Source organism: Triturus cristatus, chromosome 7 (genome assembly GCF_964204655.1).
Source record: "Triturus cristatus chromosome 7, aTriCri1.1, whole genome shotgun sequence".
Taxonomy (NCBI): Eukaryota; Metazoa; Chordata; class Amphibia; order Caudata; family Salamandridae; genus Triturus; species Triturus cristatus.
This window is the reverse complement of record NC_140590.1, coordinates 172,199,281-172,226,557: the sequence shown is the minus strand read 5'-3', so window position 1 is coordinate 172,226,557 and position 27,277 is coordinate 172,199,281. Positions and strand designations below refer to the sequence as shown.

The 27,277-nt window shown below is 48.2% G+C and overlaps 1 protein-coding gene across 1 annotated transcript in view; it reads right to left on the bottom strand.

Moving 5' to 3' along the window:
• Positions 1 to 27,277, bottom strand: part of LOC146809146 (IgGFc-binding protein-like) — a 790,095-nt gene that overhangs the window by 152,909 nt on the left and 609,909 nt on the right. The window contains exon 18 of the mRNA XM_085614833.1: positions 3,155 to 3,538. Within this exon, the coding sequence (XP_085470959.1) occupies positions 3,155 to 3,538 (384 nt within the window). The remainder of the gene's footprint in view (positions 1 to 3,154; positions 3,539 to 27,277) is intronic.

Below are 27,277 nucleotides of genomic sequence, written 5' to 3'. Positions count from 1 at the left end.
TTTTAATTACATTTTTCAGGCATTAAACACTAAATGCAGACGTGCTCCCAATCAAATGTTACATTTAATAAGGCAAACCAATGTTATCCTATGGGAAAGGCAGGTCTCAAGGTAATGAAAAACAAAGTTAGGAGTTTTCAATACCAGGACATGACACACCTAAAAGTATTTTTCCAACCTTTTGATGAAAATGTACCCTACCCTTTGGACTACCTTAGACGTGACATATAGGCAATAAATGGAAGTTTAAGGCTTGACAAGGTGGTTATGTTCTCAATTTGGAATGGCAGTTTAAATTGCATTCAGGCTAAAATAGCAGTCCTGGGACATGTTTAAGGGTCTGCTTAAGTGGGTCGCACTATAAGTGCTACAGGCCTGCTAGGAGCATTTTATTTACAGTCCCTGGGTATATTGAATGTCACTGTACAAGGGACTTATAAGTACATTAAATCAGATGTAAGACAATTTTACCATGTTTAAGGGAGATTAACATTGCTTAGCAGTGGTAAGGAGCATAGAATCCTAGAGCCAACAAAACCTAGTTTCAGCAAAAATTGGAGGGCAAGGGCAAAGGCAAAATGTTTGAGAGAAGACCACCCTAAAGCTGACTGGTCTAACAACTCCAGACTCATTTTTGGACTAGTCATACAAATAGAACCTGTGTTTAGGAATGGCACCAAAGTCGAACACAGGTCAGTACTGACTAGCGCACAGGACAGTGGCAAGATATGATCACTACATCTTCACTGCAAGACATCAGCTATAATGCAAGTACAGCCCACATGTGTCTTATAATGAAGTGTTTATCAAATTTCTCAGGGTGCTACACCTAATGTGACGCTGTACGCTGGAATTATGCTTCAGTCTCAAGCCTCACCACCTGTGCAGCAGTTAACAGCTACTTGGAGGGCCACTGTGTGATGTGGTGCATCACAGTGGTGACTTTATGACAAACTCTGTTATGATCCTACTCACCCTTGCAAATTCTGTTGCAAACAGACACAGTGCTGTCACTCACAGTGTGAAACATTCCGCTGCATGGTTGTAATATGGGTTTTTCTTTATAATTTTTTTAACAATGGCAAAAAGGCTGGTGACTCAAGGGGTGGTCATCTCCTGTTAATCTCCCTGCAGGTTAGCTGTGGGCAGATACAGAATATGAAGGACATTCCCAATGGGCAGTGGCCAAAGGGAGCTAAGCCAAACCCCCTCTATAAGCTATTACTGTCTGTAAGCCAAACCTAATGGTGGTTTCCATATTGAACCATCGACCGCATTTAATCGGCTTAAAAGCTCTGTATGTTGAAAATGCTGGCCTGTGATTATGGTTGATGAGGATTCTGGCTAAATGGATATCTGTGGGCCCTTTTAATGCCGTTATCAAAATCAACATCTGGCCATTTAGAGAAGGCTTTTGAAGGAGAACACCTAGCACACATCTGACATTTTTGCACCCAGGCCTTTCTCTAATGCCCAGGGCTCTCTGCATTGCAAATAATCCAAGTTCTCAATTTTATAGTCATTGCCCCCCATTTTGTCTGTGATCGGTTAATCACAGCTGCGTTTTGTGTGGAAACACCTCACTGACAGCCACAAAAACCTTATACTTCTCTATTTCTTCTTGAATTTATCATGTATGTTGATTTAATGTAACTAAGGTGCCCTGCATCTGTGCGCTGCCATTTGACATTAGCTCAAATGTAGCTTCATTCTGTTTTCTATGGAGCAATAACAAGTTATAAAGAGCCTCCACAGGGTGAGCTGTCACTCTCACCCTGTTCAAAAATCCTGCTGGAGCTTAGAGACAGTCTCTGTGGCATAGCCCTATGCTGGTTGAACCTCAGACTGCCACTTCCATTCCTGCTCCTAGGATGAGATTAAATTGCGACCCCTTTTTCCACAAGTGGTCATGCTTTAAGCTGCACCTTTGTTACTAAACGTTAAACGCGACATTAGTCGAGAGAGGGTGTTTGTGACAACATCGTTAAAAGAGAAAATGGTTCTCAAAAGAAGACAACAGCAGGGCTGCACTGAATGCTCTAGAGGTTTTCTGTTGAACATAAGTTGTCAGACCCTAAATAGTCTGGGCCATTCTCCCCTGTTTGTCTGAGAGCGACACACTCCAGACTGCAGAAAGTATATCTCCTAAGGGTGCCCTAGTTTCTTCCAGATCACAACTATGGTTAGTAAGTCTTTGACATGTGTTTGTGCTTGCTGGGAGTGCCTATGGCGTTAGGCAAACCAATGAGATTTGATCCGACACTGATTACAGTTGATTGTTCACTGCACCCTGGGCAAGCTTACCTGCTGGACAGGTGTCTGACCACTTCTATTTGAACTGAATTGAGAGAGCAGGTATATGATACACTGCAAAATTCCAGGCACATTCAACAACTCAAGATCCAGCTTTGGTTGTTTGCAGTTACACAATTAACAAATTCATTGTATGACAACATTTTATCTTACTTTTATATACCTATATAGATCATTTTCAACTCTGCGGGTAAAGGATATACCATGGATATATATACAGCTTATTCATCTGTTGTTATGGGTGACCAGGGTTAACTGTGTTACTGACAAGCACCTGACTGGATAAGCACAGTGGTCTTTGTTCAAGGATGGACAATATAAAGAATGTGCAGGCAACACTGCACATTTTAGATGGTTAGCCAAAGTCATACGCAAAACCATGATAGATTTGGAGAAGAGTGAGAAGAAAAAAGGGTTAGTAGAGAGGAGACCTTAATCTGTGGGAAAGTAGAAAATGAAATGGACAGTAGGTGGCTGGATAAACAGAAAGAAGAGAGGAGCATTAGAAAAAATAATCGTGGGCAGTTTGTGAAGTGGGAGGAGTCATGAAACTTGAGACCAGAGCAGGAGGAAGCAAAGATAAGGGTAAAGGGATCCAAGTGGATTCATGGAGTCTCTTAATGTCAGCAGTGACAGAGGCGGTAGCTGACGCATAGACAACAGGGGAACAAAAGAGCTTCACCATATCAGTTGCGACAAGTGTAGAACAAGGGAAGGTGTTATGGAAGTGACGTCATTTAAGAAGAAAGTAGAAGATGCTAGATTAATGTTAGGTAGGGTCCAAACATGTATTAGGTAGGTTGTCTGTCTATGAAAGCTGATAGTTAGGACATGTACTTACCCAAGCCCTCTTGCTCGCAGACATCGTTACGATTTTATCCTGGAAAAATATATGGACACGTGCTGCCAAATTTGCAGCCTCTACGCTGCAGAACTGGAAATCCACCACTACTCGGAACCAGACTGTGGATGCGCCATCGCAGAGTGAGGCCACCACATAAGCCCCCTTCAGTGACATCAGAATTGCTGACATGCCATCGAAGGAGCTGAACCGGACCCCTGGGTCCATGGTGCATATCCCTTCGTTGGTGAAGCATCCTCGCACCCCTTGTCTGAGCATGCACAGCTCATTTGTTCCACAAGAGAGCTCCTCACAAAGTATCCCTCCGAATGCTCTGCATCTGCATTTCTGGCTGCAGTCATTTGAGACAACTACTTCGTTCACCTGGAAGAGACAACAGCACAATGTCAGAAAACAGCTCATTTGGGCTCCATTGTCCCACTTCCCCATACTGAGATTCATCTTGTGCACTGCACATCTATGTAAAATAACTCAAGAGAAGTTGTGATTGGTGCCCCTCCATTAATCGGCTTGCATCCGCATCATCCCCTCTAAAGACAACCTACCTATTTCAGACATGCCCTGTTGGCTTTGCATTCCAATTGCATTGATTGCCCTCAAGAAAGCAGCTGTAAAATAAAGGAGACCACACCCTGCCCAGTCAAAACTTTAACAAAACGCCACATGTCCTGCTGATTACTTTAGGATCTGATCTGCTTGCATTTTCCACTCGGCTAGAAAATGTAGTTGGAGCATCTTAACAGGACTGGTGGATTACCTGAGGGCTCTTCATCTGAGAAACCTGAGCTCACGCTTATATTCGCATGTCAGCCTTTAAAAGAGTCAGAGAACTTAACATGGTACCATTTCATCATTCCATCAACATTACAACCTGCGGTGCAAACACAGCCTCCATTACCCATCTGTATAGTGCTGAGCAAAAGAGGTTGTCACTCCATATGCTGACATCAGGGTTTAGAAACAGAAGCTATATAGGACCTTGAAGGACTGAGGGAAACTTCGGGGATTCTGGAAAAAAAGATATAGGACCCTACAGCGCTAAAGAAAACTGCGGGTCGTTAGTTCATATAATGACACTGGGATTCTGAACAGAAGATATATATGACTTTACAGCACAGTGGAAAACGAGGGTCATCTGTCCAGTTGATGAAACCGGGGTTCTGAACAGAAGATATATAGGACATATAGGACCTTACTGCGCTGAGGGAAACGGGGGTCGTCTGCCCATATGCTGACACTGGGATTCTGAACGGAAACTATATAGGACCTTACAGCGCTGAGTGAAACAGCGGGCTGTCAGTCCATATGCTGACACCATGTCCTGGAACAGAAGATACATAGGACCTTACAGTGCTGAGGGAAACAGTGGGTCGTCAGTCCATATGCTGACACCAGGTTGTAGAATAGAAGATATATAGGACCTTGCAGCACTGAAGGAAACAGGGAGCTGTAATCTCGTATGCTGACATCCGGGTTCTGAACCGAAGATATATAGGACCTTCAGGGCTGAGAGAAACAGGAGTTGTCTGCTCCTATGCTGACACCGGGGTTGTGAACCAAAGATACATAGGACCTTACAGCGTTGTCAGCTTCTATGCTGACACTAAGAATCTGGAATGAAGGACATATAGAGCCTTACAGCGCTAAGGGAAACTGGGGTTGTCAGCCCATATACGAACACCAGGGTTTTGGAATAGAAGACATAGAGCACCTTACAGAGCTGAAGGAAACAGGGGGTATCTTCAGTCCATATAGTGACACTTGGGTTCTGGAACAGAAGATGTATAGGACCTTACAGAGCTTTGGGAAACGGGGGGTTGTCAACCCATATGCTGATACCAGGTTCTAGAAAAGAAATATATAGGGCATTATAGCCATGAGGGAACAGGGGATTGTCAGTCCACGAAGCGCAAAGGGTAATCGGGGTTATTAGTCCATATATTAACAAGAGGGTTTTGGAATAGGAAATATAGAGCACCTTACAACGCTGAAGAAAACAGGGGGTCGTCAGTCCATATAGTGACACCGGGTTTCTGGAACGAAGGACATATAGAACCTGACAGTGCTGAGTGAAAAGGAAGGCCATCCCCCTAATGCGAACACTGGGTTTCTGGAATGGAAGTCATAGAGTAGGTTACAGTGCTGAGGGAAGGGAGAGGCTTTTCACACTTATGCGGGCACTGATGGTGCAGAGGGTGCTTAGAGAAAGGGAAGGCCAGTGGACCTGAAGCAAATACAGGGTTTATAGAATGAAAAACCTTTAGAACTTTACAGTGCTGAGGGAAAGGGGAGGCCCTAGGCCCTTATGCAGACACTGGGTTTCTGGACTAAAAGACTAAGGAGCATATGCATCAAAGTTTGTTATTGCAATTAACAAAAAGCAATTATTAAGAAATCACCATTTGGTAATCGCAAAATGCAAATGCATCAGAAAAGGATGCAAATAGCGATTCTCTAATTGCGATCCCTTAAGAATCGCAAACGCAATTAGGGAATCACTATATGCCTTTGCGACTCCATTCTTTCCCATGGGCCTCCAGGCCCATAGGTGGGAGTTGTCTTGCATTGCCTAAATTGTGATTACCGAATTGGTAATTGCAAAATAGGTAAAGCAAAGGCAAGAGTGCCCGGGTCCTAAGGCCCCACGTGAGGCGCCCCTAACAAAAACCAGGTGCATATATAAGGCACAGACATGCTCTAGGGGCATGTGTGCACCACATGGCACTTTGAAAAATGCAGTTTTGCGCATTTTTTAAAATATGCACATATTAGCTTGAAGTTGATGCTAATTAGCATTTCCTAAATGCACAGTTGGTATTTAGGAAAGACTTCTTGCATATGCATTAGGGAATTGCAAAATGATTCCCTATTTTGCATTTGCAATTTGGGTAATCACAAGAAATTGCGATTACCTAAATTGCGACTCCGAAAAACTTTCATGCATTGCAAATGGCCATTTTTGCAAACGCTCTGTTTGCGATCGCAAAATACCTTGATGTGCCCCATAGTGCCTTACAGTATTGAAACAAAGGGGAGGGGGCCAGTCAATATGCAGGCACTTAGGGCCTCATGTAGGTAGCCAAATACCGGTCGGTAACGGCCGATTTTCGGTAAATATGCCGTTACCGACCGGTATTCAGACAAGTGAGATGTAGGAGTCCAAAAACGACTTTTCGGTAAATATGAGGCGGTAAATACCGAATCATATTTACCGAATTCTAAAATACCGAATCAGATTTACCGAATACATACTTAACGAATCGGTAAATATGAAGTGGTAAATATGAAGTGGTAAAAATTAAAATGACATGTAGGAGCACTCGGTAATTAAGAAATCCAAGAAAATCGGTAAATAAGAGTCGGTAATTAACACGGATTGAAAGCAGGTGGTAACCATCAACAGTGCATATAAGCAATCCCAAAATGCAACAGCGTGGACAACATGGCCGCTATGTATGTCATTGCAAGGCGCCTACGTCTACAGGCAGCAGGACTGAGGGCTTGGCGACGGGAGGAACGCATCTACAGACAGCGCATCACACTATTCCAGCTGACTGATGCAGAGATACATGAGAGGTACAGGCTACACCCCGAAACCATCATGGACTTAATCAGGGACCTTCACCCACTCCTGGACCAGCCAATAAGACGTGCGCACGCCATACCCCCACATGTGCAGGTGCTCTGCAGCCTACATCTGCTGGCATCCGGCAGTTATCAGGTGGTGATAGCTGCGGTGGGTGGTGTATCCCAGAGTTGCCTGTCACGTTTCCTCAGGAAGTTCCTGGATGCCATGATGCAGAGAATGCACCACTACATCAGCTTCCCCAACACACAGGCTGCACTGCAGAAAACAAAAACAGACTTTTATCACATGGCACAGTTCCCCCATGTCATCGGCTGTATTGATGGTACACACATCCCAATCTGTCCACCAGCTGACACAGAGCACATCTACAGGAACAGGAAGTCCACCCACTCCATCAATGTGCAGGTGATCTGTGATGCAGGGAACATCATCACAGATATTGTTGCAAAGTTTCCTGGGAGCACCCACGACTCGTACATCTTCCAGAATAGTGGGATCTACACACGACTGAGTGCCGGAGAATTTGGAGAGGGATACCTGCTAGGTGAGTAACAGTGACGCCCCTTGCAACCTGCAAATCATAGTGTAAAGAGGCATGTGACTGATGTTTCCCTTTTACTCATCTAGGCGACAGTGCATATGCATGCCGGTCATTCATCCTCACTCCCTACCTACACCCAGCAACACAGAGTGAGAGACGATACAACGTGGCACACAAAACAACACGCAATGTGGTGGAGCGCACGTTTGGACTACTGAAGAGCAGGTTCCGCTGCCTCCACAAGAGCGGAGGCGCACGCCAGTACACACCCATCACCTGCTGCAAGATTATTGCCACTTGTGCAATGCTGCACAACCTTGCCACGAAAAAAGGTACAGATGTGGAACTAACATATTTTGAGGACAACGAGGATGAGTCAGGCCAGCCACAGGGCAACGCAGCTAGAGTGCCAACTGCAATCGATGGGAGAGAGAGACGGACAGAGATCACATGCAACTATTTCTGAGTAAGTAAGGGGACACAGCCAGTTGTGATTAGTCATGACGTAGTTTTAATGTGGCACCACGCCATGAACACATGAACAAGCCAATCTGGCAATATACCATCTATACAAGGAGTATGTCCAGGGTTACGTCACCCATTGGGAAGTGGCTAAGCAGGGCCACATCAATGTTTGCGCATACGCGCTGCAGTGGTGGAAGGCACGGCCTGTGCATCCTCACTAGAGCCAACCCCAAGCCGCCTGCTGCTCCTGCGTCCTTCTGGGACGGGGGGTGTGATGCTGCTCCTGCTGCTGGTGTCGATGCTCTCCGCAGCATCCCCTGCAGCAGTTGTCGACGCCTGACTAGTTAATAGCACCCCTAGTGCACTTGTCACCTGCACCATCCCCCGAGACAGGTCGCTGCAGCAGTGTGTTAGGCCCTCCTGCATCGTCACAGAGCGCCGGCACAGTAGAGAAGTCGCAGTTGCCAGACGGTTGAGTGCCCTGTTGGTAGTGTCCCTTCTCTGCCGTTCCCGGCGCCGTGCTTCGATGTCAGCATCTAATTTGCTGCACAACTGCTGGATTGACTGGGACATGTCCCGAATGCCCGCAGCCATGCCGCTGATGTTATTGTCCATGTTGACTAATGTAGTTTTCATCACCCGCATGTGCCTCTGGACTGACATGACTGCCTTTGTTTGCAGGCGCTGTTGTTTCAACATTTGGCCCTCGAGACCCAAGAAGACACCATGGCCGTCAATGGGTGCTGGTGGACTCTGGACACGCGACCTGCGGCGCCCTCTTGCTCCCGTCTGTGCTGCCTGTGAGGTGTGGGGCACAGTGGCATGGCTCCCTTCCTGGGGCCTGGTGAGTTCTTCAGGGCCCATGCTGTCGTCTGACGAGGTGTCTAAGGCTCGTAGCCTGGCTGCTGGACGCCTCCTCATTCCCACACCTGCAAGCGGAGATGTGGCCGGTGATTCAAACATGAGTGGCGATGCTGGCTCTGGGTGAGGTGATGCTGGCTCTGGGTGAGGTGATGCTGGCTCTGGGTGAGGTGATGCTGGCTCTGGCTGCGGCGAGGCTGCCTGTGTTGGTGGTGCGGCTGCCAGTGGGCCTGCTCCCTGGTCTGAACTTGTGCTGGCTAGAGGTGATATTTGTGGCCGGTGTGCCGTCTCTCCTGCAGCATGCCCTGTCCTGCATGATGTCACATCTGTGGACAGAAATACAACATTGGCTCAGTGTCCCCGAAGGGCTGCATTGAAAGCGTCACAATAAATCATTTCACATTCCAAAATGTCCTCTGTCTCCTTGTGCCTCGAGTGCGTGACATGCCTTGTTGCCCTGTAACATCTACGTCATGGTTGGTGTTTCCCTGACTACATCTCCCGGATTGCATTGCCTGTCTGCACTGACACGTGTGGACTGCAGTGTGATTCTCGTTTCACAATGGGGGATGTGGGATAGGGATAGGGGGTGCTACATTGCTGTGCTTTCGTCTTACCTTGTTGTGTGGCGGCTCTGGCAGAGCTGTCGGCGTCCCCAAGACCCACGACGCTCTCTTGCTCGATTGTGGCCCCCACCAGCTCCTCCAGTTCGGTGAGGGCAGGTGCCCTGTTGGTTCCACCTCCAGTCTGGCTGGCTTCCTTCTGGATGTCGCCCATCTTCCTCTTGGTTACAATCCTCAGGTCATACCAGCGCTTCTTTAGGACCTCTATGTCCCTGTGGGTCACTCCCACAGCATTCACCTGGGCCTGGATGGCCAGCCATATGTTGCGCTTTTCAGCCTCAGGCACTTGCAGGGATTGCCTTCCAAACAGCTTCTGGTGCTGCTTCACCACCTCCTCCACCAGCACCTGGAGTTCCTTGGGGCTAAATTTCAGCTTCCTCCTCCTTTCCCCTCCGTCTCTCTGTGTTCTCTGGCTGGACATGATGTTCGTTTTCCCGCTCGCACAGGCACCGGCTCCCTGCCTCTCCTCTGCACTCCAAGCCTCTCCAGGGTCGGCTAATTATGTACACCTGCCTGGGTGTGGCCACTTCCTGGTTGGGTGGGCTGTGGTTGCACGGGATTAGCTGTTTCGTCAAGTCATGTGATTTTATTTACCGATTCCGTACATACCGATTCGGTATTTTCCGATTCGGTAAATACCACCTCGGTATTTTCCGATTCGGTAAATACCACCTCGGTATTTACCGATTCGGTGAATTCCGATTCGTGATTACCGAATGTTACCGAATCGGTAACTGTTACCGAATTTTTACCTACATATAACTTACCGATTCTAATTTACCGATTCGGTACGGCTCGGTATTTAAGAAACGGTAAAATTTATTTACCTACATGAGGCCCTTAGTGTCTGCGAGCAAGACATACAGAACCCTGCTGTGCTGAGCATAAGGGTAGGCTGATGGCTCAAATGCAAAAATTGGGGTTCTGCATTGGAAGACATATAGAAACTCACAGTGCTACAGAACAGAGGAGGGCATCAGTTCATATGAGGGTATATAGGATCTCAGAGCAATGATGACAAGAGGACATCAGGGTTCTGTAGTGGAAGATGCATAAATACATATAGATACAAATTTAATTGGCCACAGTAAGTTACGTTTAAGATTCACTTGTTGAATTTTAGGGGTGCTGAATATTAGGGCCATGTAGTCTTTATTCCACCTCATGCCTCTTTGTTCCACCAGCAGACTCTAATTGTCCCTTTATCTCACTGTTGCAGGTTCTTTTTCATCCCTCCTTTCCTTCTTTGTTACTGTTTCTCTGTCTTTCTTTCCCTCCTGCATCCCCCTTTTGTGGTTTTCCTCTCTTTCTTAGTCAAAGTCTGATGAGTAAAAATAACTGCAGGTTCACTAAAATTAAGAAATGTCTAACGCATATTGATGCATATAGGAAAGTGGAATATTAGTAGTTGGAATATTCAACTTCAGCTAGTTATAATATCATAATCACTAACCCAGTTAAGTGTCAATAAATGTGTCCTTGCTCAACCCTAGGTAGCTTGGCAAACGAGCAGTCTGGTTTAACTGAGGAGACAGGTATGTGTAAAGCATTTAACATCAACAAAACAGTACATAAATTATAGATACAAACCAATAAAAATCCAATACCCATTCATAAATATAAGCATATTTTTATCTTTAAAATGACACACAAATGTCAAAAATCCAATGTATAGAGACGGAGATATACATTTTTCAAGATTAAATAAAATATTGTGCATTCTAGTGCCAAAAAGCTTAAAGCTCCCCTGGCAGCAATCTGTTCACACTGAACCCAGACAGAGTGAACGTCTTAGGCCCACCACACCGGAGCGTGGGTCAGTTAGGCTAAGTGCTGGGTCTCGGTCCAAAGTTTACCTTCTGACTTAGTGCCTAATGTAGATCTTGGTAGATGATTTAATCCGTCACAACAGTGACGGATATCCCATCCACCAAAATGTAAATCCCATAGGATATAATTGGACTTATATTTCATTGGACAGGATCTCCATCACTGTTGTGATGGAGTAACCCATCCGTCAAGATCTAAATCAGACACTCAGTCTTTTTCTTGGCGCTTTTCTCTCATCAATGGGCTCACTGGCGGTTCGCCGGGCTTCTCGGATGCAAAGTTCAATTTGATACGGTGGCCTGCGCGATGCTTTGGAAAGTCTCTTGAATGCTTTGTACTTGACGTCGACAGCAAGGAGCTCTGGAGCTTTCAGCGTGACAAACCAGTGTGGTCAGGCTGATTCGTGAATCGATGATGTGGATTGATACTAGACGTCAAGCCAGTCTCCTCCTGTACCTTTTCTGTAAAACTTTGCAGAAAGTTTCCTCCTTTGCAGATATTGTACTTTCTTGGTGGGGAAAATAAATGTCCAGTAGCTCAGTTCAAGAGTTCAGAGACTCTAGATGTCCTGTTGGGGGTCAGGGCTCAATTTCCCACAATGCACAGGCCAGGACAAAATACCATATTTTATATTGTCCCTGGTTTTTATAGCAATGCACCCTACCCTTGGTATACCTTTTGCAGACCTAAGGGGTGACATATAAGCTATAAAGAGGTAGTTTTGGTAGTACATTTAATTCCAAAGTCCGATTTGGGCAAAATTGTATTTTATATCCAGCCTGTAAGGCAGGCCTGGCTTTAAAATGACACCTGGCACCACAGCAGTGCACACTTAAGTGCATTAAGTCCACTGGGGTCTCTACACCTACATGCCCTACTATGTACTAGAGACATATACATGTAGGTTGCTTGGCCAATTAGAATGACAACATTTACCATATACCTTTAGGGGACAAAGCACTGGCCCTGGGCCTGGTTAGCAGAGCCCAGGACACTTTCAGAGTCAGTAACCACCAGCATCAGTCAAAAGCAATTGGGGTTGATCAGGACAAAAAGAGCAACTTTTCACTGCTGTTCTGTTAACTTGAGAGAGGGTACTACTCCTTCTACTAACCTGCATTGTGCATTGTTGGAAAGGAGGTCTGGCAGAGACTTGCTCTTTCCTCATCTCCTTCATCTGTGACCATTGTCATGTTTGCCCTGTATTGGTGGTGGTTTTAATCTGTTGGAATGGAGTACCTAGTGTGGATTCCTGGGGGTGCCAAGGTCCACCAATTAGGTGGCCTAACCCTTTTGCACCAAAATGGCGTGGGGCCCAGTGCACTTCTTCTGGTGGGCCTTGGTAGCAACAGGCTCCAACACTCACCACAACTGTCCTGGATGGTACTCATGCATAGTAGCCTTCTGGGCATCCAGATTGCTCCTTGCTCTCATCATGCACTCTGCCATGCAGAACCGCAGGCCTAGCAAATAGTCCAGCACATCTTATTTGGGTTCTTTGAGAAGCTTCTCCCAATCTTCCCTAACCAAACTCAAAGAACCTCTTACAGGATAGCCAAATAGTAATTCAAAGGGGCTAATTCAACCCCTTTCTGTGGCATTTCTCTGTAATGAAACCCCATCGAGGCTAGAGTCACCTTCAAGATGCTAACCCACGCTCAAAAGGCCCTCCACGACACCGGACCAGCATACCTGAACTGCCGACTCAAATTCCATGCACCCCAAAGGACCCTACGATCAGCCCAGCTCTCCTACGCTGTGGTCCCCCGCACCAGAAAGACCAGATCGGGAGGCCGCTCCTTGTCCTTCCACGCAGTCAGAGTTTGGAACAACCTTCCGCTCCACCTCAGACAGACAACATCGCACCCCATCTTCGCAAGAAATCTCAAAACCTGGCTCTTCGACACACCCCCTCCTTGATGGACTGGAACCTGCGACCTCCCCAACCCCCCAGCGCCTTGAGACCCTTACGGGTGAGTAGTCACGCTTAACAGACAAAGCCTAAGTTTCCAGTCCGTCCGCAGTCCATGGCCTATATCAAAACATTAAGAGTTTATAATTCAACTTGTGTACCAATTGTTTGTGGGCAAGGTCCATGTACAGAGGTGTCAGGGGATAGCTAGATGGGAGATCCACCAATGACCTTAAAAATGATTTTCAATGACAGAAAGGCAGTTTGTATTGCCTATACCCCACAGTTCTGCACCATAGACTTCCCCCCACCCACCCCCCGAGGACCTTGACGTTGTAAATATCAAGTGCGGGAGCTATTTGACGGTAGACAGTTTTCTTGTGAATTCTACTAACATGGGCACACTGGTGGATTAGTTGCTGTTTTACTTTCTCAATGTGGGCACTCCAATTAATCGATGGAGTCAGGCGGACACCTAAATAATCAAAAGCTTAAACTAGCTCCAGTTGAGTTCCACCAGCCAGTACAGATCTTTTGGACAGTTTTACCTTGCCCCTGTTAAGGATCATATACTTTGTTTTCGTCTCATTTAATACCAGGCCCCTTTTGTCACAAAATCTTATAAAATCAGTTAAAAGTTGTTGCAAACCCTGCGGAGATTTAGAAATTGAAAGAGTGTCATCGGCAAAGAGAAGTGCAGGTACTCTTCTTACACCGATTTTTGGGGCATCACAGCTATCTCTATCAATAAAATCTACCACCCAATTTATAAAAAAAAGAGTAAAAAGCATGGGGGCTAACACACATACCTGCCTCACACCTCGTTGCACTGGGAGGGTTTTTGTTACTTGGTTGTTTGCCCCCATCTGACCTCTGCTGCATTTTATCAATAAAGTCTAATTAAAATATCTAAAATGTTGCCCGGCAAACCCATGTCTTTCAATACTCTCCAGAGTCTAGCCCGGGGAACAAGATCAAACGCTCTGTGCAAATCAACGAAGGCCACATATAATTTCCCCCCCTTTACTACTACTTCCTTCCAGTACATACATAAAAGATGAAAAACTTGGTCCAGAGTACTAAATTTTGTGCTGAAGCCCGCTTGAAAATCACTTAGGATTTGGGACTCAGACATCCAGTCCTGAATCCTTCCTAGTATCTGCTTACAGAAGATTTTCTGGAGAGTATGAATTAGGCTAATTGGCCTATAGCTTCCTGGCATGGCTCTGTCCCCTTTTTTATAGATAGGCACTATCTCAGCAACCTGCCACGATGCTGGTATGTCGGCACCAGACGTAATCAAATTTGATATTAAGTTAATATAAGAACCCCAGAAAGATCTATCCTCCCTATATAGATCATCAGGAATTCTGTCCGGGCTGGAAGCATGTACGGGGACACAGGTGGAAATGACCATTTGGGTTTCCTTGATGGAAAAAAATAATGCCTATGCCAAAAAGGGAGCTAAAATGACTAACCTACTCTTTTGGTTGCACAGTGTATTCCCAGACTGCCTTATTTACCTTTAGCCAGTGTGCTGCTTTTCTCCAAAATGTCTTGGGATCTTTGTCTGTCAATGCTGAGTGTAAAGATGACCAGAGACAACCCTCCCATTCTTTTTTTGCTCTCTCAATGGCCTGCCTATATTTGGCTCTGCACGCCACGACCTCTGAGCGATCCTTGCTCTTTATTGCACAGATGAGCGCCCCCTTTGCTTTCCTGCAGTGCTGATTATACTAGGCATTCTCATTTGTCTGCAACGAATCTGTGGAGTGTCCCCCCCTTTTCTGTGCTTTTGGAGGCTGACTAAGCCTGTCTCGCATTTCTATATAAAACAATTTGTGACAAGATCCCAGACTAGCTGCAGCATCTTTAGCGGGGAGTTTAGTTAATTCCTCAATCACCCCACGTGCTTTACTTTTATCTAATTTTGAAGCTTCTGGGTGTTCCTCCGCCCACTCCCATTTAATTGACCTTTGGTCATTTTTTTTTTTTTTAACACTTTATTGGTGACTGCCATAAATAATGTTCTTTTCAAAATATAGACATGCAAATACAGTCTTTTGGTTTTCTCCCATCAGGTATCATTTACGTCCCCAGACATTTATGCCTTTCTGATTTCCCCATGTTGCATTGGAGAGGAGTCCTGCAGAGTGCGTTATTAATTTGAAAGAGTACATTGATTAAATTCAACCCCCAACTAATCCCCCTCCCTCCCTCCTATCCCACCCTAACCCTCTCCTGGTCAGTCGAGCTGCCACTGCGTCCGTGGTAGCAGGGGATCACTATTGGAACGTCTGCTCCGGGGTTATCACATACTGGTCAGATTCGTAGCCTCTCTGGTCCTCGAGCCGAACCGGCCCGAATGGACCCACACTCTGTGTTTTAGATTGTCGTGGATCTGGTGTGGGGGCCAGGTCCAGTGCTTCCAGTGCAATCAGCGTGGCCTCCCAATCTAGGGAGATTTGTCGCTTCCTCAGCCCTCTCTCCTCCTCCCTCCTGAGGGCCGCCCCCTCCGCCCTACCCCATTGGAGCACATCAGCCTGCCACACCGTAACCGCCGGGCCTCTGGGAGATTTCCACCTCATAGTGATCACTCTAATTGCTAAGATGAGGGCAAGATCCACAAACCTGAGCCGCGCCCTCTGCACTTTGGAGCGTTTGCATAGGCCCACCAGGCAATTCAGGGCGTTGTCGGGGACCGGCAGGTGTGTCGCTGTAGCTAAGGAATGCCGTACTCCTTCCCAGTATTCCCTCAGTCGAAGACAGGACCATAGCATGTGGATAAATCCTGCCTCATCCTCTCTACATCTGGGGCAGCTATGGGGGGAGTCTGGGAACATACGATGGAGCCGCTTCGGCGTAAGGTACGATCTGTCCAGCACCATCGTCTGTATGAATTTAATCCGTGCATTGCGCGATACTTTTTTAGGATGCTCCAGAATGCATTTCCATGCATGGTCTGTGATTTCCACCCCGGAGTCCGTCATCCATTGTTCTCTAAGAGGGGTAAGATCTATTGCTGCGTGCGCTCGTACTCCAGTATATAACCAGCGCACCAAATGTCCCCCAGGTCCCATGTAGTATAGGAGGTGTACTAGGGTGTGTGTTGGGGTTCAATCCTCTGCGGGGCCCAAGTGGCTCTAATGTAGTGTGTGGTAGCGGCGTGTAAGAGGTAGAGGCGTGGCAGCGCCCCCGTGGCCCGCAGAAAGGTATCATGGTCCATCAATGTGTCATCCCCGAAAAAGGCCCCCTCCTCATCTATCCCGCTGTCCGCCCAGTTCTGGAGTCTAGTCTGTGTAAGTCTCCCCTGTGGTGTAGGCATGCCTAATAAGGGTATATTCCCAACATACGGGGTAGCCAACGACGTGTATGCCAGTGCCTTCTTCCAACACATCAGGGCAGTCCGCAGTTGGGGGGGGCAGCCAGGAGGAACCCAAGCCCTCGGCAATAATAGGGTGTGTAATTCCCCTCTATTCAGCCTCTGCGGTGTGAGCCCAATCTCGCCAAGATTCCTCCCCGCAGTCTAGTAGGACAGCCACTGGAGGAGGCTTGCATAGTAGTATCCTCTGAAGTGAGGAACACCCAGGCCGCCACTCTGGGTCCCCAGCTGAAGCTTCCGGAGACTTACCCGTCTCCGACCTGCGCCCCAGATAAGAGTTAGTAACAGGCTGTCCAGCGTATTAAAAATGGATTGTGGGATATGCACCGGTAAGTTCACAAAGTTGTAAATATCGCGTGCAGCCGTCCAGTATTAAGTGAGGTGCTGTGGTTTGGAAGAAAGCCACACTGATCTTTGTGTATAAGTGCCGGGAGGTACGGTTGTATGCGGTTGGCGAGGGCCTTGGTCAGTATTTTGTATTCAGTAGCCAGCATAGAGAGAGGTCTATAATTTGACATGTCCAGTCTTCCCGGCTTGGGTATAGACATAACCAGGTGGTATAGACATAACCAGCGCCTGCATCGTGGAAACTGGTAAGCGTCCCGTCTCCATGGCCGTCCTATACACGGTCTCCAGAGTAGGCACCAAGGACTCAGCGTAAGTAAGATAAAACGCTACCGGGAGTTTGTCCAGATCCGGTGTTTTATTACGATTTAAACCTTTAATCGCGGCCCAAATCTCCTGTTGGGTAACTGGTCCGTCTATGTTTTTCTGTACTTCCTCTGGAAGAGTCGGGAAGGGGAGATCCCGGAAGAAGTCGGCAATAGAAGAGCCGTCCACCCAGGGGGGGGGGGAAGGGGGGTGCATATAGTATTCCCAAGTAATCCCGGAAGGCGGTATTTATTTCAACCTGTGTGTGGACTACTTGGCCCATCGTAGTACGGATGCTAGATATGATCGTCGGGTCGGGTCTGTCTCTAGTCATGCGGGCAAGCAGGGTACTCGCTCTGTCCGCCTCCACATGCTTACGCTGCAGTTATGCTTTGTGGTCTATTATTCTCAACTTCTCCAGGGTTTCCACATGGTCTATGTGAGTGGATTGCAGTCGCTCACGCTTTGTAGGGTCTGCTATCACCTCCCTCTCCAGGGCGTGTAGTCTACTCTCGATATCTCTCAGCCTCTGGTGTGTCTCCTGGCGGGCCCCCACCAACTGTCCTATCGTCGTCCCTCTGATCACTACCTTCAGGGCGTCCCATTCAATCAGGCGCGATGTCGCAGTATTCCAGTTATCCGCTAGGTAATTAGTAATAGTGTCAGAGTGTCGTGCGGAATGGGGCGTGTTCTAGCAGGTACGGGTGTAGCTTCCAGGTAGGCACCGGGGTAGGCACCACGCCCCATTGAAGTGTGAGCTCCAAAGGGCTATGGTCAGAGAAGGTCTTGGCTAAATATGTGGAACTATGTATTTTCGCGATAAGTGAACTGGAGCAGAGGAACCTGTCTAGTCTGGTGTGCAGGCCATGCACTGGGGAGTAAAAGGAGTATTCCTTATGTGTAGGGTAAAGACAACGCCACGCATCCGAGAGTGTCCATCCACTTGCCCATGTGGTGAACTAGTCCGCGATCTTACCTGCGGTCCTACCATGTAGGGGGTGTGTGATCTATCCAGACCAATATCTAGCACCGCGTTCCATCCCCTCCCAGCACCCATGGCATTCCGGCCCAGTCAGCTAATGCTCCACTCAGCCTGCCTAGAAAGCAGGCTTGATCAAAATTAGGGGCATAGACACTCCCAAGAACCACCAGGGACCCATCAAGTGTTCCCTTCACCAGTATGTACCGTCCCTGATCGTCTACCCGGTGTTCCAGTGGAACAAAGGGGACCCCATGACGTACCCAGATAGTCGCCCCTCTAGCGAAAGCAGAGTAATCAGTGGAATATAGGGTACCTCTCCATTTTTTCCTCTTTTTCTGTGTTTCGGAGTCAGTGAGGTGAGTCTCTTGAAGGAATGCTATTTGTGTCTTATGTCTGAGGAGAAATGCGTGTATGCGATGTCTTTTCTGTATTGCCCCCAGGCCCCTCACGTTCCATGTAAGCAGATTGTACGACCCTATTACGGCAGCAGTCCCCGGCATGATCTCATGTTGTAGCGGGGTGCACCTCTGTGCGGCCCCAGCGAGGCAGTACCGACCAGGAGACCCTTTTCCCCAACTATTTGAACAGAACTTGGCACAACGCCTAAACCGCGTTGGGCCCAACAATATTGCACAAATGGTACATAACAATTAACAGTGCATACGCCATGGGGGAGGTAGCCAGCTCTATATCGAAGCATCATTCCTCAAATGGCCCAAGACCCAGTGGATCAACGGTACCCTGCCTCCCGGGGGGGTGGAAAGTGTATTGCAGGGGAGGTTGGGCGCTAACATCAGCATAGTTAGAATCTCAATGTAAATCACATAGTCCCCCAGTAAGCGTCCTACGCGCAAGATAGCACACATCTAAATGGATATGGTGACAGAGCCCACGGCCCGCAACGTGCCCCACCCTCACCAGCTCCATCCTCGCACCAAACCACTCAGTGAACTATCACTGTGTGAAAGTATACATCAGTTTTGCAATTGCCGGGTGTGCGCTCACCGCACATTAAAGGCACTAGTAGGAGTCTCAAATGTCAGTGTCCCAACTTCACGCCTTATTCATCCATCAATCCAGCAGGTCGTCTGCTGCTCTCGGCTTGATGGTAGGGAAGAGGACGATACTATGGTCAGAGTCTAAGTGAACCGTGCCATCCTCCGAGTCCATGGCTGCCTTGTTCAAATCGGCGCGGAAGGAGCCGGCCACCGTCAGCACCCCCCTCTGGTCCCTTCGTTGCTGTTCCCGCGAGGGTCCCGCTCCGCCTTTACCTCTGCTAGCGCCCTGCGATCCTCTAGAGGGTCACTGCCGGGATTTTTCCGAGTGCTGCGAGGAGCTCTCCGGGCCAGCAACCTGGCTAGGACCTAAGCCCATGACCTACAGCCACTCCTCCACATCCGCTGGGCTCTCGAAGAAATGGGTCTTCTTGTCGTGTATCACCTTCAGGCGTGCCGGGTATAGGAGTGCATATTTAAGTTGGGCAGTCTGTAACTTTTTCTTTACTGCCTAATAGGACGACCTTTGTCTCTGTGCCATTGCAGTATAGTCCGGGTATAGGGAGACACGGTGGTTTTCATGCTGTATTGGTGTTCGTTCCCTAGCCTTCTGAAGGAGCATGTCGTGGTCTCTATAATTAAGTATTTTGACAATGAGAGGTTGGGCGGCGCTCCAGGTCTTGGTTGTCCCGTTGGTATTCTGTGTGCCCTTTCGACACAGAAGTAGGGAGAAAGACCCTCCTGGGCCACATGTTCCCGGAACCACGTTTCCATGAAGTCAGCCGCCCTATTCCCTTCGCAACGTTCCGGCAGTCCTATGACGCGGATGTTGTAGTGCCGGTTCCTGCCTTTCACGTCCTCCACTCGATCCAGGAGCGAGGCAACCTGCCCCTGAAGCCGCTGCAAGGAGGAGGAGTGGTCGGCCACCACAGGAGCAAGATCCGCAAGAGATTGGCCGTGGTCTTTGACTGTATCAACCAACTTGGCATGATCTGCCTTTAGCAATGTCAGCTCCGTGGTCAGCGTACCCATCTGCAGCTCCATCGCGGCCCTTGAGTCCCGTATCTCCTTCAGGATGAGGTCCGGTTTATCCGGCGGGCCCTGCGCAGCAGCCACCATGGATGTCCCGGCCCAGTCCGATACTGTGGGGGGGGGGGTCAGTACTCCTCTGTCCCTCCTTAGTCTTGGTCCTCCCCATGGTCCCACGTCGCCAGCGGCCCAGCGGAGCGTCCTTGTAATTGATCCTATGGGAGTACACTCCCGCCCCCAGGGCCAGCGCTGCCTGACCCTGTTCCTTAAGAGTATTTCAGTAGGGGGGGGAGGAGGGGGGCCGGCTCCACCACCAGAGCGTTCCGGGCCCCCACCAGGCAGCGCACGCGTCGACTCCCTCAGCAGGAAGACACTGCACAGTGGCTTCCAGGGCCAGCCGGGTCCTCCCTCACTCTTCTTCCCCCCCGACAGGTTCCCCCACGGCCACCTCGTGCCTCCAACTGTGGTCTCCAAGTGGGTCCCCGGGCCTCAGTAATTGTCCCTCAGTCTGCTGTACTCCTTCAAAGAGGGCTCCTTCAGTTATGGTCCCAAGAGGGTGAGGGGGCCCGGTGGCCAGACAACACCCCAGGGCCCTCCAGTCTCAGCCTCCAGCCGACCTCACGCCCGTAGCTCCGGAGGTAAGGAGGTTCGCATTTCAGAAGGCCGCCCACCTCATCTCACTCGGCTCCCAGCCGCTCCCCAGTGTCTCACCGCCTCTTGTGTCTTGCCCCCCAGGTGCCCGCCGCCAGCTCCTCGCTCCTGCATGGGGGGAGGCGAGTATCCGGCCCCCAACTCACCGCCGGGCTCAGGTCCTTTCCGCAGCGCTATCTAGTGAAGCGGTCTCGTCTGTCTCTCCTCGACTTTCGCCTCCAACTCAGCTCTGTCTTCGGGGCCGGTGGCAGGAAAAGACCTCAATTGTCACAGTCACTGCTCCGGTTCCGGCCCGGGGGTAAGGGTGGGGGGCCCGCGTCCGCAACGCGGCAGGGCCGAGCGGCTCCTCAGCCCGCCGCAGTCGGACTCTGTGCATGCCTCCGTGGCTCGTCTCCCCTCCTGGGCCGCCCCCCAACCACTCACCGGCAGCTCCTCACTCCTTCTCGGAGCCCTCCGAAGTCCGGCAGGCCGCCCAGATCCTCAGGTGCTGCTCCGAGTCTCTCTGGTCGGGTCAGCGTGCAGCGCGGGGGTTCAGGGAGGGGGGGCTGCCATCCCAAGCCCCATCGCGGTCTGATGCATCAATCTCGTCCGGCGGCTCGCGTCGCACTCCAGCTTCCGGCTTCCCGTTGCGTCACAGGGCAGGTAGGCCCAATCTCGTAGCAGTCGCTCTGCCACTCTCCGGCAACCAGCGCGTCGGTAAGTCCGCCACCAGGGTCGAGGGACTTCCGCTTTCACAAGCCCCCATCAGATATAGCCGTGAAAACGGCCCAGAAGTGCTGATTCCCCCCGGGAGGGTCCGGAGCTCTACTGGGTCGCGGCCGCCATTGTCGGCGGTTAGCCACGCCCCCGACCTTTGGTCATTTGTGATGAAAAGGACACCTAACTCCAGACATCCCCTAATATCAGATTGGGCGGTACCAGGTTTTTTGATAGTAAGTGCAAGAGCATTGGGATCGCTCTCTACTCTTTTTGCCACCACCATGTCATCCACTAGGGGCCAGAGATTAAGAGACACTAGAGAATAATCAATTCTGCTTGTGTGGCCACTTCTATTGAAAGTTAACTCCCCCTTTGGGATCAGACCTTGTTCTCCCATTTGTGACTCTTAGATCATGTTGTAGGGTAAGGGCTAGCACCCGGCCTCCTCTCCTCGTCTAGCTCACATTCGGTAAACCTAGATGTGGGATTGACCACACACTATCCCAATCCTCAGTCAAATCTGAAAGGGTAAGGGCAATGAGTTCAAAAGTACAATTAAAATCGCCTGCCACTAGCACAGGAACACCATCAGAGTACTCATCAAAGCATAATCTAATATATGAATTGTGTTTGTTTCCTCTAGGGGGTGAACCACTCTATTATAGACATTAACAGTTCTAATCTTCCAACCACTATGTAGGGTCGACTCAAGGGCTAAAATATCCTGTGAATCAACATGAAGGAGCTTAACCTTAGACCCCAGGGTGTTTTTCACCCAAACAGCTAAGCCACCCGAGGGTCTACCCTGCTCTTTCCTCATGGCAGTAATGAAATAGGAAGAGAAGCCACTCCTACAAGGTGTAGCCAACCTCCAGGTTTCCTGAAATAGGATTACATCATATAAATCTACAAGGGTACACCACTCTGGGTCAGTGAGCAGTTTTGCAATCCCTGACATTCCAGACCAAGACCTTTAAAAAGGGTGAACTGGGGTTTCTCCTACATCAGTACACCTAGGGGTCAGACTGCTACTTACATTTACAGTTGCAAGCTCATTACCAATCTCAGTATTTGTTGTTGTACTTCTAGAGGTTGGAACCTCTGGTGGGGGTGGAGGTAGTAGGGGGCCTGAACACCCAATGCTCCTATCAAAGATTCTATCCAGGCTGTAGTCATCTTTGGCCATTTGCTACCCCACGAGGACAGGGGAATGGTCCAACCCCAGAGGATCTTTATGACATAGGCTCTAATCTTGGGGGTCGTCTGTACCTAATGGTGATTGATGTATTTACTGGAGGAATTGTGCATGAATCAATTGCCAGTAGGCCAGTGACCATATCCTTATCTAAGAAGATAACTTCTAGCGTATCTCTGATAGCCCCAGGTGAACTAAATCTTTCGACAGCTTTGATGTCATCTTGAATGATGGAATAACAGTGGTGGGTAGATCTTATCCAGTGAATAACTTTGTTTAACGAGTCCCGATCTTCATACCCATCCCTGGGGAGTTTAGGGACTTCAGTTAAGTAAATCACATCTTGAGCACCCTTGTCACTTTTCCCCGTTTAGACTCCCTAGTTCACTGACCCTACCCCACGGAACCCCCCATTCCCCAACCTCGGCACACACCGTTCATCCAGAACAACTTCACCTCTACCTGGAGCCCAAAAGCCAGTCCTGGCCTGATCAACTCCCAATGCCGTTCCTACATTTGGAGTGAATGTGTCCCTCGAACGATGGCCTTTATAAGAGTCTAGGGGTTGGTGGAGAACACCCACAGGATCAATCTTACTGAAGGGCTCAGCAAACCCACAAGAGTAGGGGCCTATGCACCTTTCCTTTTATGCTAATATAGCTGTGGGTGCTGGAGATGGCATAAACGCTTGATGCACCCCATTCCTAGAGTCTATTCTTTTGGTTAAAGAAGCAACCTCCCTTCTTAGTGCCAATACCTCCTCTTTCAATGACTTGATAAGTGACTTCAATACTTGTGTCTCACACACAGGGGCTTCACACAGCTTCTCGGGATTACCTAGTCCGACTCCTGGTCCACCTTCCTCCTCATGTGCAAGAGCGTCAAATCTATTGTGGCACTCAATTTGGGTAACATGTGACACAATAGGGGCACTACTTGACACCCTGGGCACTATTAAAGATGTGCTTAAGTCAAAGACCGGGTCAGATGGTCTTTTTACTAGTCTCTTGCTTCTCCCTTTTTAGCATCGATTGAACATCTGTGGTATTAACTTTTCAGATTTTTCCCTGATGGTAAGTTGGTTGAAGGCGGTGACAAACTTACAGAGGTTTGCATCATTACTGGGGTCTGTTTTGCGTAAAGATTCTGGCTGAGGAGGGGATCTCGGTGTGCCTGCATCCGCTATTTCTTGGCACTTTGTCAGAATTGACTCTGTCTGATCCATAGTCTACTGACAGACAGCGTCTAGGGATCTCTTTTTCTTTTTGGGAATTCCCGCACCCTGCACCCTGTCTTGATCTTTTCTTTCACCCATTTCTTTTGCAAACTATTCACTAATATCCACTGATATAGTACAAACTCTCTGCACTATCCTCCATATTGTCGCCAAAGAACTCAGGTACAGGTAGAAAGAATACACTTAACCGTAGATATAAACTGCTTTGAGACCATATAATATGCAAACAAAATAAGGTTAAAAAGATAGATGCCAGATGAAAGCAGTTCAGCACATTGCATGAGAGGGGACAAAACATACACTGCGAAACAAAGCCAAGGGGGGTGGCTTCCCCGCCTCTTACTGTCTCTGACGGGCGCAGACGGGCCCGGGCATGGCCGGGTGCGCCTGCGCACGTCCCATGCTCCGGGAGTCCTGACCAGCTTTTAAGCGCCTCCTGACGCGTTTCTGACAGCATTGGCGGCCCCGGCTACACAGCAGGCTGGACAATGGAGTCCGGTTGGGCAGCAGAAAGTAACAGAAGATGGCGTGTGCAGTGAAGGGCTCCCCCGCTGCGGGGGCCCTGAGCAGCTTTTAAGCGCCTCCTGACACTTTCTGACAGCATTGGCGACTCCGGCCGCAAAGCAGGCTGGACAATGGGGTCCTGTTGGGCGGCAGAAAGTGGCAGAAAGTGACGTGTGCAGTGAAGGGCTCCCATCATAGGTGTCTTTGATAATTTTAGGTAATTCACGTTCCTTTTGTAAAGGAGTGAAATCCCTCAGGCGTTGGCATATTGCCCCTGCTGCCTCCCATTTTATGTTTGCTAATAATATAGCTGATACCTGGGCAAAATTACCTAATAATTTCATCTCTAAGTTCAGAGCAGGTTCTGCTCCATACTCATTCTATATTTGTCTTAATACATCTGGTATTACTGCTAATGAAGGAATACCATGAGTTCTGGTATATATGGCAGTGAAAACTGTATCCCAAAAGGTACAATCCTCTATCTGGGGAGCTATCCCCGTTGGCAAGCAGATTGTTAGTATTCGGTGTTTTTCCTAAAGGCTAAAGTGTGGAAATGCTGCCTCTTACTGTTTTCTTTTTTGAGCTATCCAGAATGGCATTTTCTCATGTTTAGTGGACATTTTACCCATAACTGCGTGTAGCGTTTAAGGTGTTATTTTAGTTGTTGGTCCCTGAATTTTTCCTGCTGGTGTAACCCTTGCTGGCTGAAGTGTGAGTGTGCTCATCACGAACTGTGTCAGGTTTCTGTAAAGTTTTTTTTTTTTTTTATGAAGTGGGCGAAAGTCTGCTACAGACATTGTGTCAATCTCTGGATGTGGTGTGTAGGCCGCAAGGACCGGCCAAGTTGCTCCATCTCGTCCGAGCGGATCGAATCTCACTTTTTCTTTTGTGTGTGGGAGGGCACCTTTAAACCAGTTTATGTGCTCCTAGTAAGTGAGCTGAATTTCAGTCTCCTCATTCGGACAGTATTTGTCTGGTGTTTTATCCTCAGTATAAGAATGAAATATATTTGAATGTGCATCTGGTTGTGGAAAGTTTACCCATGAATAGAATACCTCTCTTCTATATGATCGTGTGCCTCAATCAAAATATGTTACTGTCCCACCCCAGCTGTGACTCCATAGTCTGCTAGTTTTACAGTAAGGGCAGTTCTAACATTTTCTGAAATGTTTATTTCCCCTTTTTCTTCTTCCTCCCTAGCTGCACAGTGGCGTCTTCATCAGCCATTATTTTGAAAAAGAAGAAATTTCAAGGAAACTGATATAAGGTTTTATGCACAATAGGAACAATTTGTACTTCAATCTTGATAAACCTACAGCCAATAAATAGGATATGCCTACTCAGCTGTGGCGGATAGTTCCCTTCCCAGTCCAGACTTCTCTGGGGAAATGTGAGTAGGAGTCTCGGAGAATAGCACTACTAAATTACTCAGATTTGACCGTAAAATTCGTACCAAACCAACGTTGGCGGTGTCATGTCGTGTAGTTCCTATAAACCTATATAGGATCTGCGTGTTTAGACAACATAGACTGTAGGATTGGTGTCCGGACTAATTCTAGATGCCCTTACTGGGTATGTTTGCCTGTATACCAGCTAGCTCACAGCGCCACTAGAAACCCCTCTTACCAGGGAGAGAAAAGTTCTTAGCAATATCGAACATGACAACTCTGTCCCATCAGGGATTGTGGAAACAGTGCATGACTTTTTGCTCAGTCACTCGTGCTCACTTTGTTTCAGAGAGATACACAGAATAAACCCCGTCTTGGTCTCGAGATGGAAACCCTGCTAGGGATATCAGACCACTGCGAGCTGGAGTGTCAGAACCTCAGCGTCTAGCGTCAGTGTGTTAGCATGGAAGTCCTTTTCTCCTCTCCCTGACTCAGCAAAGATATGGTATTTATATACCCGAAGTGGTACCCTCAGGGGTTCTACCTTGCTGTGTCATGTCAGACTTAGGGTGACGGAAGGAATGACCCATATATATAGTTAATATGCAGGAGATGGTAGTCCTCTTGAGCTTCCAAGAATCCTCATGCATAATGAATTAGGCTAGTTTTCAGGATAAACCTCACATCCTGTAAGCAGTACCGTAACTAGGTAAAAGATCAGTGCCAGGAACTGGTATGTAGTGTAAAGGTAGAGGACAATTTAGGTGAAAGGGTAGGTTGCTACCTGAGCCTATATTGGGGTACCTATATGGAACATAACAATAGCTCTGCGTTAGTGAACAACATAGTTCGAAGAAAAGTACAAGACCACTTTGGATATTTCAAACAGCTTCTTCAGCCACTCTTTGGCTCCTTAGAGCCGTGATTTGACCCCATTCAGTGCGTAGGGCGATCAGCGCTGATATGCGAGATTGCCAATGGGATATAAGAATAGCCTTGGTGTGTTTGCGGCACGCATAGTGTCCCTTTTGCATGAGATCGACCGTGATGCCTTCTTGTACGTCAATGACATATACTTAACGGATGATGACTTACAGCCACATCTGTTGCATGTGGACTTCATGATCACTCATTTTGCAAACTTTGGTTACAAATTCAATTTTGCTAAATCTCACATTGCCTTCTTGGCTGTTCTTTTTCTCAGTTACGAGCTCAATAATAAAGGTTGGGTTCCTCCCCCAGGATCCCCCCCCCCACTCTCTGGAGAAATGTGCATAATTGCAACCTCCATCTACGCTTAAAAAATTGCAATCTTTGCTGGGTTTTTCAATTTCCGAAGGACATACATTCCTGAATGTGCCCAGCGTATCAAAACCCTTTACTCATTGATACAACCATCTCTTTCATCTTCCAGTGGCTTCCAGAACATAACACAATTCTTCAGTCTCTGCAGTCTGACCCGCTTGTGACCAACTTCTTGTTAACACTTGACAATTCTACGAATTTGGTCATAAGGATTGTACCAGGGGCGTTAGGCTTTACTTACTTGACGTTCCATGAAGGGG